The sequence below is a fragment of the Zea mays genome, chromosome 3, assembly GCF_902167145.1.
Source record: "Zea mays cultivar B73 chromosome 3, Zm-B73-REFERENCE-NAM-5.0, whole genome shotgun sequence".
NCBI classification, from domain to species: Eukaryota; Viridiplantae; Streptophyta; class Magnoliopsida; order Poales; family Poaceae; genus Zea; species Zea mays.
The window spans coordinates 218,032,258-218,052,817 of record NC_050098.1 but is presented as its reverse complement, the minus strand read 5'-3'; the positions used below and the strand labels follow the sequence as shown (position 1 = coordinate 218,052,817).

General features: G+C 42.6%; 1 protein-coding gene across 6 annotated transcripts; it reads right to left on the bottom strand.

Annotated features, from left to right (window-relative positions):
• Positions 1 to 7,032: 7,032 nt before the first annotated feature.
• LOC100283903 (vacuolar protein sorting protein 25) lies at positions 7,033 to 19,095 on the bottom strand. 6 transcript variants are annotated; one of them, NM_001156801.3, is made up of 9 exons: positions 18,510 to 19,073; positions 16,842 to 16,943; positions 16,591 to 16,633; positions 16,367 to 16,456; positions 8,391 to 8,530; positions 8,087 to 8,140; positions 7,863 to 7,951; positions 7,696 to 7,765; positions 7,152 to 7,460 (listed from the first exon to the last, which is right to left on the bottom strand). In NM_001156801.3, exons 4-9 carry the CDS (start codon positions 16,423 to 16,425, stop codon positions 7,339 to 7,341), a joined length of 534 nt encoding a protein of 177 aa, NP_001150273.2. In that variant the 5' UTR covers positions 16,426 to 16,456; positions 16,591 to 16,633; positions 16,842 to 16,943; positions 18,510 to 19,073; the 3' UTR covers positions 7,152 to 7,338. The 6 variants fall into 6 exon arrangements, with proteins under 6 accessions (XP_008672939.1, XP_008672940.1, XP_020405354.1 ...); XM_008674717.3 differs by having other exon boundaries at positions 7,033 to 7,460; positions 16,591 to 16,943; positions 18,510 to 19,081; XM_008674718.4 differs by lacking the exon at positions 18,510 to 19,073 and having other exon boundaries at positions 7,033 to 7,460; positions 16,842 to 18,488.
• Between the last annotated feature and the right edge of the window lie 1,465 nt (positions 19,096 to 20,560).

Below are 20,560 nucleotides of genomic sequence, written 5' to 3'. Positions count from 1 at the left end.
TGGTAAGTATATAAATCAAACTTGTATGTTACATCTATTACAATTCTATGGTTTAACTCTTCTTTTTCATGCAGGAAGCTGAAAGTGGAGTTGCTCCAAGTTTTATGGAGGTTTACGTCCGTGGTCACCGTGGCCCTGATTCGGCGAACCCTGATGAGCTATGCAGCGAGGCGGCAAGGGAGAAAATGGTAAACAAGTTTGTATTTACGAATTAAATTGCATGTTTTGTGTCTAACTCCAACTCTAACTTTCTTTGTAGAATGCATACGGGGAGGAAATGACTCAACGCCATGGGCCTGATTTCGACTGGATGCATTCAGACTTAGATGCCTCGGCGTTGTACCACAGTGGTGGGGGTAGAAAGCATGGCAGGTGAGGTGGTTGTCTTTGATTCGACAATTTCATTAACAAGAATGTGTCCACTTAATGACTCAACTATATGTATCATGCAGGTTTGCCTTTGGCACCGGCGTTGTGGAGTACAACAGGACAATAGGTCAAGGGAAGGCATCGTCTTCGGCAAGGAGTTCTCGCTCCTCCAAGTCTGCTCGAGAGGCTCAGCTGGAGGAGGAGACTCGGGCAGCACAGGAGCAGGCTCGAGCAGCACAGGAGTAGGCTCGAGCAGCGCAGGAGCAGGTCGGACAGCTGACGCAGTATATGACTTCTTATTTTCAGGTAATTCGTCTATCTCATCACGTGTCATTGAATTCAAAGTATAATGGTGTGATTCTAACGTTTCATCCATTTGCAGGAAATGACTACTCGACTCGGCCCTGATATGAACTTGCCCGCTTTTCGCCCTCCCCGGGTAACACTATCTGAACACTTCAATTCCATAGCAACTCTTTTTTTATTATCAAAAATGGCTTGCAGGCACAAGGATGGGGACAGTGGCCAAGACAAGCTCCAGCGTCGCAGCCATATTTGACCGGTGTTGGGTGGACGCAGGCACCTCCAGGCACTTGGACGCCTCCACCACCCCAAGGATCGCAACCATTTCAAGCGTGGATGGCACCGCCACCGACGGGGTGGGTGCCACCACCTCAGGGGTGGCCAGCACAACAGTACCCGTGGATGCATGCACAGCCTCCTTATCACCATGGATCACAGGTGACGTTCCATGTTTAGTTTTATGCAAATAGTGACCAAACATAGCAAGTATAGGTATAGGGATAGCAAAACACAGCCTTATTTGAATGATTGATGAATTGCAGGGTTCAGCGTCACATGCTCAGGAGGGTGCTGTCAACGTCCACGACTTCCTCGTCCATGGTTCTGGAGGGAGTGGCCACCTTCCTGGTGGTGGAGGAGGGAGTGGCCAAAACTCCCACAGCCCGCAGGAGTGAGTAGTGAGTAGTGAGTTTGTTTGAAACTATGGACTTATGGTATTGAAACTATGTATGGACTATGGACTTATGGACTATGGACTATTTATGTATATGTGAATGTGTTTTGTGATATGTATATGTGAATGTGTTTTGTGATATGTATATGTGAATGTGTTTTGTGAATTGTGTATTTTGCTTGTGAATCTATATATGTGGTATTGTGAATTGTGTATTTTGTTGTCAATTAAAAGGTGCAGAAAAATCTGTTTTGTGGGGGGTATCATAAATTTTCGTCGGCCTCCAATCAGGCCGACGAAAATACTGCCAGCTATTTTCGTCGGCCACCACCGGGGACGACGAAAATACTGCCCAGCTATTTTCGTCGGCCACCGAGGCCGACATAAATAGTCAGCCGACCAACTATTTTCGTCGGCCTTGGGAAAGCCGACGAAAATAGGTCATTTTCGTCGGTACCGACGGAAATAGTTGATTATTTTCGTCGAACTTATTTTCGGCGGCTATTTTCGTCGGCCTGCCGACGAAAATATGCTATTTTCGTCGGTTTAAGCTTATTTTCGTGGGTTTTTGGCGCACGAAAATTTAGGTGTTTCCTGTAGTGTAAATAAACATGTCCTAAATAAAGAGCGTGTCTGCAGAGATCCTCCAACTTTACATTCGCACAAAAAAATCTTAGATCTAATTCTTGATCCAAACACTTCTAGCACACTGTGGATCAGATCCACCAAAATAAATGATGGATCTACACCAAAGTTCATTGAATTGGTGAAGCACCTCAAGGGGTAGTCCATCAAACCAAGTCCGTGGAGTCAAAAAGATACCTACCATTATCATTGGTTACACAAATAATGACTCATTTATTTACTCTCCTTCCTTGTTGCGGTACACACCTAGCCGCGAGCTATCGTGTCTCACCCCGGGTAGGGGTGACAATTGAGTCTAAATTTTAGAATATAAAATTTAAAGAACGTGTCGGATTAGGACCATGCTCTATTTCTATTCATTTTTGAACTAAAACTTATTTAGGGCTCTAACAAATGGTAAAGAAACATTTAAATCACGATCCATTACCATCACTACCCCAGCTGACCCTAGCTGTCGTGTCGCCCAACCAGTACCGGCCCGCCCTTGGACGACCATGCATTACGTATGGTCGGCCATCCCATCGTGCTACCCATGGCCCTATGATGCCCTTGGTCGGTCGCACACCCCTCCAACAACATCACTGCCTAATTTATAAATGTTTGTTACAAAATCGTCTAAATTGTAGCCCCTCCGTTTTTTATTTGTCATGTTTTAGTTTAAAAATGAACTTGCGAGCGATAAATATTTGAGAAGGGGGTAGTATAAGTTCAAGCATGACAACAACTACTAGAGACGATGATGTATCTACACTTAAACGCATATAAACTTGGTAGTCTATCGAGTGTCACGAAGTACCACACTCGCTTAAGCAAATACAAATCACATATAGAGACTTTTTAACAAAAATGACAATCTAAATTCACAACTAGTTTATAAATGAGTAGGTTTCAAGTCTGGTAGGTGAAAAACATAATAGTTTTGAAATGGTTACAAAATATTTCTAGTTCGAGTGATATCCTCCAACAATTGCACGCATGATATATATATATATATATAAGAGTAGTCGAGCCCACCGATACTTAAATCCTATGTAGATAGTGCAATATTGGCCAATCGAAAACACATGCACCAATTTAATATAGAACCGTACTCGAGGGCAATCAACTATATTTATTCAACATAAAATAAAAAATAACTCTACAAGATATGCAAGACTCATGGTGGAGCTGGTTTGGCAACAAACTTTTATAGAAAAGATTACTAATGTTTTTTATAAGGGAGAATATATTGATTTTAATGACCAAACATCGAGTTGATACAAAGTATTTAAAACTTCTCTCCCAACCTCTGCATAACAAGATACACACAGCCTAAACAATCTTATGATAGCAAGCACACTCTAGTGACAGTCGATTCATAGAATAGAACGCCACCCATGCGTCTAGGAAAAAAGGCCTTGGCCACTTGCTCCAACCGAAGTGTAGCCTCCATAGTTGTAGATCATAACTCCTGCTTCTGTAGCACAACCCATGAACGTAGCCAATGGATGGTAGAGAAGATAACCTATAAAGGAGTCAATGTGGTTTTTTTTCTGAAAACTAAATCATTCCTACATAACCAGAGTGACCAAATAGTGTGGCTGCTGCTCCTAGTAGGACAAAACTTCTAAAATCTTTTGTGAAACCCACTACCCAATTCCCAAACATATCGGAAACTCCAGAGGGTTTAGGGATACCTAAAGCCAAATGAATTTAGCTCCAAATCATTTGAGCGAAACGATAGTCAAAAAAATAAGTATCTAATTGTCTCATTGTGACAAAAGCAACATGTTTTGCTCCCTGCCAATTACATTTAGCTAGATTATCTTTGGTCAAGATTACCCCCTGCGAAGATACCAAAGGAAAATTTTAATTTGAAGTGGTACCTTCAATTTCCACAAACGTTTATTTAAATTGGGGACATCATGGTTAATTAAAGCTTGGTAAAGAGATTTCACTGAGAACTATCTGTTTTGATGCAAGTTCCAGTGAAACTCTATCTTGAGTTAGGAAAATATTAGCTAAAAGTGATGAGAGCTCATTCCAAGCTTCAAGTTTTGTTCCAATCAACATTTATCTCCATGTTTTGTTTGGAAGTGGAGACCCCAACACTTATGTTGTGGTTGTGAATTTCCTTCTTGTTATACTATATAAACCAGGGTATTGATTTTTTAAAGTAGTTCATCCAATCCAAATATCCTCCCAAAATATCACCTCTGATCCACTCATGATGTTGAAAGTTCCAAAGCGAAGAAAATCTTGCTTTACTCTCATCAGGCTAAACCAAAAATGTGAGTCTCCTGATTTCCACTCAGCTTGAACCAAAGGTTTTGATGCAATGTATTTATTTCTAAGTAGTTGTTGCCAAGTGCCATGAGTTGTAAGCAGCTTATAAAGCCATTTACTTAGCAAATCGACATTTTTAATCTTTAGGTTATGAATTCCCAGACCACCTTGGTCTCTAGGTTGGCTAAGGATATCCCACTTGTCAAGACGATATTTTGTTATTCTCATCGCTTGCCAATAGAAATGAAATCAAAAATAGTCCAACCTTTTCAGAACTCCTTTTGGTATGGTGAAGAAAGACATCATGTACATTGGAAGACTAGTCAACATTGAATTAATAAGTATCAGACTTCCACCAAGTTAAAGGCTTTTCCCCTTCTAACTATTGAGCCTCTTCTCAAACCGTTCTTCGACCTTTCCCCAGTCTGAATTTCTTAGTTTTTAAAGTGGATTGGGAGTCCTAGATATCTCAAAGGAAGGTCACCATCTTTGCAACAAAAAAGGTCCAAGTATTGTTGCAATGAAGATTGGGCCTCTCCGAAGCAGAGTAGTTCACTTTTATGAAAAATTATTTTCATTCCCCATATTTGCTCGAATGCACAGAGTAAAAGTTTCATGCTACGAGCTCTATCAAGATTATGTTCCATAAAAAGAATGGTATCATCTACATATTGTAAGATCGACATGCCTCCATCAATAAGATGGGGCACCTCCCCACTAATTTGCCCATCTTCACTAGCCCTTTTAATCAGAATTGCGAGCATATATATCTGCAACTATGTTGAAGAGAAGAGGCGATAAAGGATATCCTTGTCACAAACCTTTTTTTGTTGGGAAGTAGTTCCCCACCTCATCATTTACATTGACTGCTACACTTTCTCTCGAGATGAAAGTCTTAATCCAAGAGATTCAGTTGGGGCAGAAACCTTTCATTCGTAGAATCTGGAATAAAAATGGCCATTTCACTTTGTCATATGCCTTTTCGAAGTCTATTTTAAAAACTACTCCACTAAGTTTTTTATTATTTTAAAAACTACTCCACTAAGTTTTTTTAAAAACTACTCCACTTTGCATCAGCTTATTCCATGTTTCCACGATCTTATTGTAGAAATCTTCTCGATTAAACCAACTAAGTTCAAATTTGAACTGTTTAGATTTACCAGAAAAAACTGGTGCCCCAGTATCTAACAACATAGGAGTATGTTTCGATATGCCTCTATCTAAAGCCTTGATAGAGACAAAAGGGAATTTAAATTCCCATTTGGTCGACATAAGAACCACGTCGAGTTTCTCATATGTTGGGGTTAATAGCGAGTTTTCACATGTGTATTGGCGTCATGTGAGTTCAACCTATCTAAGATCAAAACTATCAATGACAGCGTTGAAAAGAAAAGGCCAACGATCATTGTATATGTTATTATTTTTCTCCTTACTATTTCTCTATATATTGAATCTCCACCAATCTGGGTTGGTAAAAAGTTGTGTTGGCAAGTTCTCACAGGTTCAGCTGATGAAGCAGACTTGAATTGGTGTTGTGTTGGACCATAGACACACATAAGTATCAAACTTAATTTATCGATCTTATTGCTTAGTTGGAATTTGATTAAAAATCTCCTTCAACAATTAATGATAAATTAAAGGATGATGCATTAATACCTAGCATTATACCCAGGTAAACAATGCCAAACATTGTCTGTGTCTTAAGAGAGTCGCGTAAGATTTGTCTTGGACATGTCCAATTTGCATGTTTCCATCACTACTATGAAATCTAAGCTATGATCTTTGACAATATCATAAATGTATTTAAACTTAGCCAAGTCAGAAAGACGTTCGCTGTTCCAAAAAAAGACTTTTCATGGAGAATGTTTCTTTTTTATTTCTACTGAGGTACTTCTAATACCCTTTGGACTTACTACTGGAGGCCTTGAGATCACAAATTTTTATGTCAAGATCCTCCACGTCTAGGTCAACCTCGGATACGTCCTTGATCAAGTGTGCGAGTAGGTCACTATCAAAATGAGTGGCTTCATCATCACTTGATTGAAAATGATCAACAATTTAGTTTTCCATGAATTTGTGTCTAGAGAATTTTAATTTAGTGGTATTCTTTACATTCAATCTATCAAAATCCAAACACTTCAATGCTTTCACAGATTAATAATCTTGAAGCCTAGATTACTAAGGTTTCTGGTACAAAGGTCATCGGGTAGTGAAGCCAAAGAAAAAGGGACATCGAGTAAAGGCTTACCAAGATTACCAAGATAATGTGAGGACATAACTTGAGACAAAAGAGATGCCTCAGCATGTGCATCTAGCTTGTTCTCCCGAGAAGCATCCAAATTAGGCATAGTTTCATGGCCTCGCATAGCATGCCATCATTTGCCGACGATGTGAGCTAACATTATTTCGTATGCTGCGAGTTGAATTTGGGATCAAGGAAATGTGAATAGGTACCTTTAGACTTTCTCTTGCAATATTTAGGGCTAGTTCGGAAATTTAGGATTGAGTGAAAAAATAAACATTTTTCATCCAAACCCCAGAAATCCGGAGGGGATTTACAATTTTTCACTCAATCCCCATAAATCCCAGAGAGAATTTAAGTTTCCAAACTAACCCTTGCAAGTTTTCTCACATGAGTTTACGGCTTCGTTCCTTCGCTCCAAACAAACACAGATAACTTTTTTGTTTTCTGTAGGGTTCGACCCAGGAAACTTACGCCCATTTCGAATAAACCCAGAATTAATCCCGCGTACATTTCATGAACACCTTTGCTTAGATATCGGAAAATCAATCAGCGTAAGAGGCATGACCAGTTCAACTTCTTCTTACCAACCACTCCACAATGTTTAATCAGGCTTGGCCGATTTTTCACTACAACAAAAGATGAGTTGGGAAATTTTACCGCAGCACTGAAGAGGATACTACTCGGGAAGAATGTGATCAGCCCTACTGCTTTTTACAAGGATGTGTCATGCCATTTTCAAAGGGCACTGAATGATCGAGGCTATGGGTGTCTCATGCCATGTTCAAGGGCACCGGCTGAACGAGATTATTAGTCTGCCAGTTTAAGGATCGCAAAAGAATTACACCGAAAACTTTACGCCTTCGTCATCAGCAGAGGTGCCTTTGAAGATAGCTGCCTTTCCCTTTTGCTCCAACTGCCGCAGAGCCCGCATGAGAACACCACGATCAATTCCCTCGAGTTCTGTAACAGAATCCATACAGTGAAAATAAATGAAAAAGGAAATCCAGCTTTCTCAGGATAAAAGTATTTCCGTTATTTGTTAGTGCATGCTTGTACTACGCTACTACTGACGAAATACCACCAACGTTTCGAGTACAAAATAAATATATAGCCATCACAGTTTTTTTATTACTGCGAGTTGCTGTGAGGACAGTTTTCCTGTCACAAAATACTGATGTTAGCTTGCTACACTCACCAGTTCCACGTGTATCAATTCCAGAGCGTATTTCTTCGATAGTCATTACTTCCAACCCGTTATCCTTTACCTACAATCGAAATGCAAAGAGAAAAACCATGGCATAGTGAACCATTGCCCAATTTGTTCATAAACAGATAGCACCTCAGGAAATAGAAGAACCTTACAAAGTTCAATATGAAATTTGCCCAATCCTGTATCCTTAGCCAAAGAATTAGGCACTTCTTGTGACCTTTGTCCATCCATTCTGCACGACCTGCAGGTTCAGCAAAAATTTAAACTTATCTAGCACACCGTAAAAATCTACCATAAGCTACAAGATTAACTAACGGGGCAGTGCAGGAGGCTCCCACAGAGTAACTAAAGAAGTATTAATAGTTACAGAATGAACCTTCACTGACGAGAGCTGCGAGGAACACTTCCTTTGCTTCGTAGCTAAGAGATCCTGCATTACAAAAAGGCTGTAAATGCAATTTAATGACTAAAATTAGTCTAGTGGTTCAATATATCACATGTGTATTGACCAGTACAGTATGCTCAAAATGAGCCATGGTAAGTTTTCTGGTGTACATTATCGTCACACCAGATTCCAAGGCACAAATTTTCAGTGAGCCAACAGATATGCTAATAGAACATGTTTTGCTGAAATTGTAGGAAACAATGTCAAAACTACAATGAATATAAATGTGTATTACTCTCAATCTTTGCATTGGAGAACAAGGGGAAATCTTCTTCTAGAGATATTGTATGTATCTTTTGACTTCTACAGTAATCAAGTATCAGATCCTTCCATAACTGCACTTGCTTTTCCCGCGTCTCACGCACAGGCTGTAAACTGAAAGGACATATGTTAGCACAGCATGCTATACTTCTCAGTTCCGGTATTGAGGATGCATCAAAACAAGTTCAAATGGGGTTTCAAAGATAATGAAACAGCAATTTTTTTTAGAACGTTGCAGAAGATCTGCGAGTCAATTCATTAAGGAGACAAAACAGAAACGGAGCGACTGAAGAGTCAGCACCGGGTACAAAGAAGGCAAGAAATGGGCAGGTCCATCAACAGCCACCCAAACAGCCACTCTACAGAAACACACACCTACACAGGCCACACAGCTACCAGCAACTCAAATTAAGCCCTAAGAGCGGGTTGGCGAGTGAGGAGCTCCTGAAGAGCAGAGGTACCCGCAGCACACCAAAGGGTACAATCATTGGACACAACCTGCAAAACAGTATGAACACCAGGCCGTTGCCCTTCGAATACACAATCATTCCGATGCTTCCAGATTTCCCAGGCAGGCAACATGATGAGTGTGTTAAGGCCTTTTCTCAACTTCTTTGGAACTGTTTTAACAGCTCTACTCCACCAGTTTAGGAACTTGTCACTAGAGTGAGGCGACAGAGTAGACAACCTCAATTTGGCGAACAACAGAAACCACACTTCTCTAGAAAAGACACAGGAGACTAAACAGTGTTGGATAGTCTCCTCAGCCTGATCACACAAAGGACAAGCAGCAGGGTGAGGCACCCCACGTTTAGCGAGCCTGTCCGCTGTCCAACATCGATTCTTGACAGCCAACCAAATGAAGAATTTGCACTTTAATGGCGCCCAGGTCTTCCAGATGCGTTTCCAGGGACCAAATTTAACAGTCCCAATGAAGAAGGCATCATATGCTGATTTACTAGAGTAAACCCCCATGCTTGGAGAGGCGCCAGGTATGCTGATCTGAGGTGTCTTGGTGGAGCACTAAGTTGTCAACAAGGTTCGAGGGCTGCAGGTATTCTACAATTACTTCAACAGTCATCGCTCCCCTGATGTCGGAGACCCATCTACGGTTTTGCAAACCTTGAGCCACTGTCCTTTGTCTTCTAACCCTATTGGGGATCAAAAGGAATAAGTTAGGAGTGCATTCAGCAACCGTTTTACTTTGTAGCCAACGGTCTGTCCAAAATTTGGTTGATTCCCCGTTCTCAACTGTAGTAACAACAGCAACCTTGCACAACGCTAGTGCGTTAGGGGGAACGCGGATGGGGAGACCAGCCCAAGGATGGGAAGCATCAGTCTTTTGCAGCCACAACCAGCGACTACGCAGGGCCCACCCAAACCGTTCAAGATTAAGAATTCCTAGGCCACCAAACTGCAGGGGTCGCTGGGTGCATTCCCAATTTCCCATGAGACAAGACAGTTACCTTCGTTGGCTTTCTCTTGTCATTTCCATAAGAAACCCCTTCGCCGTTTATCAATAGCTTTGAAAACCCATTTAGGGAGGTCGAAAGCGAGCATATAGTAGATGGGGATTGATGATAAGACCACCTTGACCATCACGAGCCGGACTGCTCAACTCATGAGAGGCTTTCCAACCTAGTAACTTGTTTGATACCTTGTCAATGAGAGGCTGCAACTCGGCTTTTGATGGTTTTCTGATTGTCAGGGGCAGTCCCAAATAATTGCACGGGAATTCCTTTAATTCACAAGGCAGGAGCTCCAAGATAGCAGCCAATTCTTCCTCCCCACACTGAATCGGAGTGACTGAACTCTTAGCGATGTTTGTCCTGAGACCAGTAGATTGCCCGAAGATATCAAGGAGACATGTGACCAAAGAGAGATCTGATCTTAGGGGCCAGAGGAACAACACAACATCATCAGCATATACGGAAATGCGATGTATGGCCTGTGGATATGCGATTGGCTGTAAGAGATGCTCCTGAGTTGCAAAATTTACCATAGAGTTCAAAACTTCCATGACTAGGATGAAAAGCATAGGTGACAAGGGATCCCTATGGCGAAGGCCTCGATGATGGAGTATAGAACTGCCCGGTTCACCATTGACCAGAATTCTAGTAGTGGATGTGGACAACAGCAGACTGACCATATTACACCACTTGCGGCCAAAACCAAGATGCTGCAGCAACTCAACAGAAATGACCAGGACACTGAAACGAAACAGCAATTTTGATAACTAACAAAGCTAGTAACTGCAATAATACATCAATGGATCCCAAAGAGAATGCTGAAATATGTTAGAAGCATTGTCATCTAGTGAAATACTAATTTTTACGAAGTCAAAACTGTTATAAACAGCACTCATACAGCAATACAAAACAGTGTGTACAACAATGACTATATATGACACCGAATAAAGACACATGCATAGACATTTAACACCTCCCCTGAAACTCAAGGTGGATCAAACACATTGAGTTTGGCGAGATAAAATATATGATGATCTCTGATCTGCGCCTTCGTGGAGAAATCAACAAACTGAAGCTCTAAAGGCACATAGCAAAGATCAATCACATCATCCTGGACAACACGTGTAATAGGCATCAACACCTATATGCTTAGTAAGCTCATGCTTGACCGGATCACAAGCAATACTAATAGCACCTGTACTGTCAATCAAAAGAGGAGTCTGCATAGATACGTAAACACAAAAAACTACAAGCAACCACTGTAACCAAGTCACCTTTGCCGTCAAAAGAGTCATAGCACACAACTCAACCATTGTACTTGAACGAGAAACTATTGTTTGTTTCTTAGTGTTCCAAGCAATAAGAGAGAGACCAAGACAAGCAATATCCAAAACGATCAGAAGAATCACTAACCCAGGTAGCATCATAGTAGGCCTAGAGCTATAAAGAACTTGTGCGTGGAAAGAACATACGGCACGAGATGGTCCCACAAAGTATGTGACTATAGGTGGAGCTAAGTGGGGGCCGAAACAAGCTGATTAAGCATATACACATAATAACAAATATTAGGACGACTGGCACCAAGATAAAAAAGGCTTCTAACTACGTGACGATAACAGGTAGGATCAACAAGAGGCTCACCATCAGTGGCACTAAGATGAACATTGAGCTCTATGGGAGTCTCAAAGGTACGATGATCAGTAACAGAAGCACGATCAAGAAAACCTTGAATGTATTTTTCTTGAGATAGATAGAAGCCCTCAAACGTGGAGACCTCAATCCCAAGAAAATAACAAAGAGGACCAAGACTATAGAGGCATAGATAAGAAATTGTTCACTCAGACGTGCCTTCACAAAGGTTGATGATCATCACTGATGATAATCATATCATCAACATAAGAAGAGGGAGCCAATGAGATGATGTGTGAACAAAAAAGAGCAGGATCATGAACATCAGTAGAAAAACCACCAACGGTGATCACAGAAGAAAAACGCTGAAACCAAGAGTGGCAAAGACGTCAAACCATACCCTTCTAGAAGATGGCTGCAAATAGACCTCCACACGGAACTCACCATTAAGAAAGGTATTCTTGGCATCCAGCTGAAAGATGGACCACTTACAAACAGAAGCCGCAACAAGAGTGCAAGCCATCAGAATGGGTCTTGACCTTATAAACCCATTTACAGGAAATAGGACAGATATGAGGACAATGGGGAACAAGATCCCACATGCTGGTATGCTCAAGCACAGCAATTTCCTCAGCCATCGCAAGCTGCCATTCAAGATGAAGAAATAGCATCATGATAAGAAGGTTCAGAAATAACCGTACCAACAAAACCTTGCCAAGTAACTGATCCAAAACCATATAGATCAATAGGTTGAAAAGATCGATGACTATGACGAAGAAACGACTTAGGTGAAAAATCACTAAGTGAGGATGACTCGGTAAGAGAAGATGATTTAGTAGAAGATTATCTAGCAGGAGAAGCTGAAGCATCAGAAGGATTGAGCCCATCAGAAAATGGCAAAGCAGAAACATTCAAGAGATGACATCGTGTATAGACATGTGTCACAGGAGGCTTCAGTGTAGTCTGATACCACAGCCGAAGACTCCAAAGAAGACACGGAAGAAAGCACAATAGAAGGCGTCAAGCGGGAAACAACACACGGATCATAACAGGATTAGATATAAACAAGAGGACGTGGGTCAACAAGAGATGTTGGGGAAACAATAGGAGGGTAAAAAGGACGAGACTCATCAAAAACCACACCTCGAGACACCCGCATAAGTTGAGCGGTTGAATCCCAACAATGATATCCCTTGTGCTTAGCACTATACCCAAGAAAAACACACTCAGCTGACTGAGCAATCAACTTAGTGCAATCACGAGGTTTAAGAAGCACATTGCACAAAACCAAAAGGACGAAGGCTGGAGTAGCCAAGCATCTTCCCACAAAGGTGCTCAAAAGGAACACCACCCTGAAGAGCCGAAGAAGGTTGAATGTTAGTGAGATAGGTGCTCGTAGAGACAGCCTCAGCCCAGAAATGAGGAACAAAATAGGCGAGCATAAGAGCACGAGCAGTCTCAAGAAGATGACGATGCTTACGCTCGGCAAAACCACTACAAGCATTAGCACTAGGACAAGAAATTGAGCAAGAGTACCTTGCTCAGAAAGAACCTCGCGAAGAGTCCCAAAAAGTCCCTCCTACAGAGTCAGCGTGAAAGACACAAATAGAAATGTCGAAATGAGTACAAACCGTAGCATAGATCTTATAGATGGATAAAGCCCCACTAAGATTTTCATAAAGTAAATCCACGTGTGGCAAGAAAAATCATCTATAAAAATATATATAATATCGAAGGCCTTCCTTTGAAACAAAGGAAGATGGACCACATACATCTGAGTGCACAAGATCAAAGGATGCATGGACACTGACTCACTAGAATGATAAGGAAGCTGAATATGCCTTCCCAAACGACAACCTTGACAGTATTCTAAAGACTCATGACCTAAAACCGAACCTAAAAGACCACGACAAATCAAAGTGGACAGACAGGGACCACAAAGATGACATAGTCGATGATTGCCACTGAGCAAATGATGTGATGGACTAAGCAGCAAAAGCAAAACCGATAAGATTGACAAGCGCGGCAGAAAGAAGGTGAAGCCAGTCAATCTCCCAAAGACGTCGAGAAACACGACAAGGGCTTGTACCAATCATGTGACCCGTGCAACGACCCTGAATATAGCAAAAAAAATCAAGATCAAGAATAACACGATCAGTAAGCTAACCAGTGGACATAAGCTGCATATTTAGGTTTTGAACATAGGAAACACCAGAACATGAAAAGAGTTGGACAAACGAGTACCGTGCACAATGACAGAGAGAGAGAGAGTATCCATCAACTTTATGAATAGTAAGAGAACGAGAGGAAGGACACATAAAAGAAAGATCGGTGAAATGAGGGGGTCGTGTGAAAAGAAGCACCAGAATCAAGAATCCATACACAAGTACCTGAAGTGGATGTGAAAGGTGGTTCCTCAATAGAAGGCTAAGAAGCAGCAACAAAACCTAGCAGAGTCAAAGACAGTCACAGAACTAGCACATCTGGCATTGAAGAGGCAGCAAGGCGACGAAGGAACGTCAGCATCTCCTGAGTGACTAAATCAGCAGAACTCCCCTGAGAACCTCCAGTACTTGCACTACTAGCAGGCTATGAACAACGAGTCTGAGCCTTATGCGCCTTCGGTTCCTCTCTAAGGAACAAGACAATACGACTGAATATACATGCATGGTTTGCAGTCATACTCTATGGAATAGCAGGATAAAGCTTATTCACAAGCCATCGCAAAACAGATTTGGGTGTGTGCGTGTGCGTGTGGCAAGTTTCCTTTAGTACAGATTAAGAGAAACTTGCAAATGTGGAATACATTAGGTTGATCAAATTTACTATCTGATACCTAGGTACTAGCACTACTTTAACATGCCATGGTGACATGGTGCAGGCAAAAAAAAGTAATCGCAAACTACTAAATCCTCGTGTGCATTGTCTAGAAACTTTAATGCCAAGCAAGCTGATAAGACGAATGGTAAATTTTCTAAACTAAAAACACCATAGAAAAACAGAAATAAAATATCAAACATAAAAGCGAGTAATTGATCTATTTCATTACAATAACATTAAAGCCTTTTAGTCATAAGCAAGTTGGGGTAGGCTAGAGTTTAAATGCAACAAAAACCACAAATCAACGTTCAGACACATGAATAGTTGTTTTGCGTACACTCCTATTTAAGGCTAAATCTTTGAGTATATCTCATCCTTTCAAGCCTCCTCTGCCTCTTCCTATGCCAATTTCGGATTTCTCTTGTTTCTCTTCCTATTGTTGTCGCACCTTAGAATCCTACTACGCATTGGTGTCACTTGAGGTTTCCGTTGAATATGTCCAAAACATCTCAATCGGTGTTGGGCAAGCTTTTCTTCAAATGGTGCTACCCCTAGCCTATCACATACATCATCATTTCGAACTTGACCACTTCTTATATCACCATAAATCCAGCGCAACATACGCATTTCACAACACTTGTCTGTTGTACATGTCGTGTTTTTGTAGACCAACATTATGCATCATATAACATAGCAAGTCTAATCGTCATCCCATAAAACTTGCCTTCTAGCTTTTGTGGTACCCTCTTATCACATAAAACACCAGATGCTTGATGCCACTCCATCCACCCTGCTTTGATTCTATAGTTAACATCTTCATCAATATCCATATATCTTTGTAGCAATGATCCTAAATATCGAAACGTATCCTTTCTGGAACTACTTACCTTCCAAACTAACATCTTTCTCATGTCTAGTAGTGCTGTAGTCCCATCTCATATATTCGGTTTTAGTTCTACTAATTACGTGTTTGGCATGGCTCTAGAGCAGAACTCCAAGGAGGAGCTAGCAAGAGCATGCCAAACCCTAACTCTAGAGTTGTAAACTCTATGGAGTTTTTGGAGCTGCAGTACAATTTTTTGGAGTACCTCTTTTGCTGCTCCGAAAACTCAAAAAAGCAACCTAGTCATGGAGTTTGGAGTTATTTACCTGCCACTGCCACCGATTATGAGAAACAATCAAACTCTAGAGCAGAGCTGCTTCACCCAGAGTTTTAGGGTAAAGCTGCTCTGGGGTGGAGCAGAACCATACCAAACACGTCCTAAGTCTAAAACTTTTGGACTCTGGAGTCTCCTGCCATAAATCCAGATTCCTATTTACTCTGCCTGAATTTCATCAAGCACTACATTGTCCGCAAAAAAGCATACAACGAGGGTATCCTCTTATATGTTCCTTGTGACCTCATGCAACACCAAGACAAAAAGGTAAGGGCTCAAAGCTGACCCTTGATGTAGTCCTATTCTAATCAGAAAGTCATTTGTGTCTCCATCATTTGTTCGAACTTTAGTCACAACATTGTTGTACATGTCCTTAATGAGTCCAACATACAGTTAGTACAGAAAATAGGAGATAAGGCAACCCACGGATATATACGGCAGTCTAAGGGGACACAATGTCTAGACTACCAAATATACTCTTAATATCTAGACAACTAAATATACTCTAACACATATGGTAGTCTACAAGACACAATATCTAGATTAGTAAATATACTATAACACGTTAGAATTTTATGTTCGTCCAAAGCCCACCAGCCACCACAACATTCCTTGGTATTTCATTAAACCACCAAAATAGTTCAACATATAGGAGTGCAAATTCGCTTTGAAATATTCATCCTGAAAACATTGATCGAGACTACATCCATAACAAATTCAGCATCATGGACCATCTCTTCCACATACAGCTGCAAGGTTGCAGATAACAGAAACATCTAGTGGCATTGTTACTGAGAGCAGGCAAAGACCTAGTCGTCGGAGCGTTTGGAAGAGAATAAAAGGCAGAAGATAGAGCGAAAACAAGGGAGAATTACGTGAAGTAAGGCGGGTAGTTGAAGAAGGGAGGGAGCCTGAAATCCCCCAGCCTCTGCATCTCCGCAACTGCGCCCACCCAAAATCAGATCCTGCAGCAATTGAAAAAATCAGGTCCTGAAGCAATTGGAATAACGACTCAGAAACATGGATTGGAATATGATCGTTCATAGAGAAGAAAAGGGAAGACCCAGAACGAATCCTCCAAGCAATCTCTCCTTCTCACCTATAGATGAGTAAAACAGTCCAATGCTGACGGATTTGCACTCCTGCACCAGCAGATGTAAGGCATAAGGTGAGGAAGGCAATGGCTACGGTGTGCTGTGGTGGACTGGACTGGAAGGGGACTTAGGATTGCGTCTAGCCCCGCTAGTGGACTGAAATCCAAACCGTAACCATGCCAATCTATACTAACATTCAACAACAAAAAAACAACCCACCCCAACCCAGTCACCATGTACAGAAAACAAGTCGCACCGGATTTTAATGTTACTTCAGCTGGAACCTGAAATGTACCAAACCATTGGCCAAACTGTGGTTACCATCGAGAAACCATTCCCACCCCCCACGTTTTCTGTTCTGCTCATAACCAAACAAGCAGAGTGCTTTGTAAGTTGACAACTAATGAAACAATCCATACAAAGAAAGAGCTGCTGCGCTAAATAAAAAACTAACGAAACTAAAAAGAATCATGGAAATAAGAAAGGTATAAAAAATCCAAGTAAATATGAGAGAAAAATCAGCAAAAAATAAATAGTGAGCAGCCAGTGTATTACACAAACTATATTATTCATACTAACAAGACCTACTATCTGACTAGCTACAGTAACCACCTTTGCTAGAGCTGTCCGGTTGCTACAGTGCCTGGCAACTATTGGTGGCCGACTACTGCTGCTAGCTAGCTTGTCAGCAACAGCGGACTATCTAGAAGTCTAAAGGCTCATCTATACTATCCTAGCACAAGAGCATATATATTAATTCTAACGAGTGCAACGAATGCCGGGGTATTTTGGTGAGCAGCAGTGTGACCTAAAAAAGCAATTTTCCCGAGCTGTGTTGGTGGCCATGGATGCAGATGTCGATGTTCCAATGGAGACGTGGATCTTAGACGGGCACCATCCAAACGATGGAGTTGCATGTGCACAACCACCTAGATACCATGGTGTAGTTTAGCAGGTGTCGAGACCTAAGAGTGGTCGCAACGATGACCAGTGGAGACGGTCAGTGACGGTGGCGCTATGCAGTGCACGCCTACAAGAGACCCCAATGGGAAGTTCCCAAAGCACAGGTGCCCTGGGGCGGAATACGTGCCTCGAGGGTCTAAAGAGTTGCCCCATAGGTAGGAAGAGATGGCCTAGGGGGCAACACAGGAGGTGTCCCAGGGACCGAGGCATGAGGTGCCTCGAGGGGCGAAACAAGTGCCCCGGGGGCTAGAAGAGTTGCCCTAGGGGTCGACACAAGAGGTGCTCCATAGCGGCAGAACAAATGTTTGGGGGCCGGCACACGGAGGTGCCTCAAGGAGCACGAGGTGCCCCAGGGGTCTGAAGAGTTGCCTCGAGGGCCAAAAGAGAAGTTGTCCTAGGGGGCGGCGCGGGAGGTGCCCCAGCAACCAGAACAGGTGCCGGCGACTGAGCGCTGCCTACGGAAGAACTGCTCACAATAGTTGAAACAGTTCAGATGATCCTCGTTTACGTCGTAGGTGGAGAAGGATGGGAACATCGCTGTTCCGTACCCATCGTCCCATAGGGAAAGGTGCTCTCTAGTCTCTACCATATTTCTAGCCCGAGCATGTAGTAAGTTAAACAATTATTTTGGGGTTTTGTGCTATTATTGATTTGCAGCCCACTCTTTCAAGTGATGACGATCGATGTGGAGCTACAAAACCAGGACCATTAATGTAACTAGCATCAACTAGGCAATATTTTTTTACCATGAAGAGAGTTAGCTAAAAATAAACGAGTAAATTATGCACCAGCAAGCGAGCATGGTGAAGGAGTTGTACCCTTAGGTACAACAAAAGCATCTAGGCAAGACATGGCTTCGCGCAAAAAACTTGAATCAGAAGATGAACCCTCCTATACAGGTAGAATATACACAAATTTCAGGCCGGCGAGGCAGCCGAATAGCTGGGTCAGGCGGCCGTACAGGTGGGCGGTGGAGCAGGGCACTTCCTGAAGAGATGGAGCGCGGCAAAGGCGGTGGAGCTCCACCACCGGCGACGCTGCTGCTGGTGCTCGGCGGGTCGACGGGCACCGCGGAGGAGGAACTGATGGGGCGGGCGCTGCGGAGGAGGAACTGCTGGGGCGGGCGCCGCGGAGGAGGGCTTCGGGAGTAGGCAGAGCGCTCGAGTGAGGTCGTGGCGCAAGACGGCGACACGGACGTCGCGGATGAAGCTGCCGCTTGAAGGACGGGTCGTAGTAGGTGACGATTGGTGACCGACGGCGTGCAGGCGCGGCGGCGGCCGGGCACGCGTGCAGAAGCTAGAGCAGTCGAGGGGAGCACGCGCGGGCAAGCTGGAGCGGCCGCAGAGGAGCGGCGTGCAGGCGCGACGGCGGCCGGGAATGCGTGCAAGAGCTGGAGCGGCCTGCGGCGGGAGCGCGCGCAGCGGGAGCTGGAGCGATCGGCCGTGGACGACGGCGGGTGCAGTCGCCGGAGGCGGCGGGTGGGAGAAACCCTAGCTCTGTGCCACGCTGGAGAAGAGGGGGGAAATGATTGCTCAACTATTGCATAGGGTTCAAATAGTAAAAGTACATAAGGTAACTTTGAACTCTAGATTTTAGAGAAATTACACAAGAAACAAAAACTATATATACTACAACATGTCAACATCCGGCGCCCGTAACGTGATCAAAGTTTGTTAAATAAAGTGTTACTCTTTTTCTCTCAAATTTCCTATATTCAAAAAAAAAGTAGAAATTTCCTAACAATCTTTTTTTTTACTTTTAGTCCTCTATACATCACAGAACATCCTAGAATTGAATATCACTCGCCAGTGATGAACTCTAATCATATTTTCGAACACATGGGAAGCAAACATAACGTTGCAATTAGTTCATGTAAGAATCTGGATGATTTAGGAAATTACATGTAATAGCAAGGACAGTTGTCACATATTGGTATATCGCCTGATCGGATGCCTGTATCCGGACGCGAAGGCTCGGGTGGCCCTGGCTGATCTGATACGACATTTTTTTGCGTACGAGTTGATGCAACCAAATGGCTATAAAATGACTTATTTTGCATTCGCTCATGCAGCTTATGTCTCCCTTGTGCAGGCAACTAAACAGGAGCTCAGACACAGTCAACGCATACGGTGGCCCAAGATGAGACGGTGTGGGTAACCAAACATACGGATAGTGTCCTCACGGACCAAATCTGAATCAAATAGACTATCAGATTTACCTGCATATACACATGATTTTTTTAAGGTGTATATTGGCCTGTTTGGTTGTCTGGATGGTGGGTCTGGCTCGTATCTAGGGAACCCGGCTCTTGGTAGTCTGGCTGAGAGCATATAATATCCCTACGTTTGGTTGTCTGTATGAGCTTAGCTTGGCCCATGCGAGATGATGTTTGGTTGCTCGCATAAATGCTTGATGCATGGGCTAAAAGCTATAAAGTTTAATTATATTTTCATGTGATGATGTTGCAATAGTCTATAATATGTCATACAAAGCCTTAACCCACTTTTAATTAAATTAAATTTATTTAATATACACTAATTACATGTTAATCTGTCATTAGGAAAGATTAATGGTCGCACCGGCAGAGCCTGGCTTAGGAGAAACAGCCAATTCCTACGTATCTCGGAAGCCAGACCCAAGAGGAATCTTTGCATCCCGCGAGCCAGGCTGAAGAGACTGATCAGCCAACCAAACAGAAGAAAGCTGCATCTCGTGAGCCGGACCATATGCAGTCAACCAAACGCACCCTATATTTATATATACACATTGCTTCATTCTGCATAACACACAAGCACACGCACACACACCTAAACATTGCTTTGCAGATCTGCAAAAGGTGTTCTTCTGATGTAAACTGCTGGATCTGCAGAAAGTGTTCTTCTGATATGAATCACGCCTTAACCATGACAACGATGAACACAAATCAGACATCCCTCCGTACAGTTCATAATTAAACATGTTAGCTGCTCGCTCATCAAACAGGCCAAACGAAAGCTCACGAATGCACACAAC

Coding starts and splice junctions, on each gene's coding strand:
- LOC100283903 (XM_020549765.1), bottom strand. CDS start 16,425: ATGCAGAGGCTGGGGGATTTCAGGCTCCCTCCCTTCTTCAACTACCCG. Junction 7,766..7,862: donor CAAATTTCATATTGAACTTT/GTAAGGTTCTTC, acceptor TTTCGATTGTAG/GTAAAGGATAACGGGTTGGA. Junction 7,461..7,695: donor AATTGATACACGTGGAACTG/GTGAGTGTAGCA, acceptor ATTCTGTTACAG/AACTCGAGGGAATTGATCGT.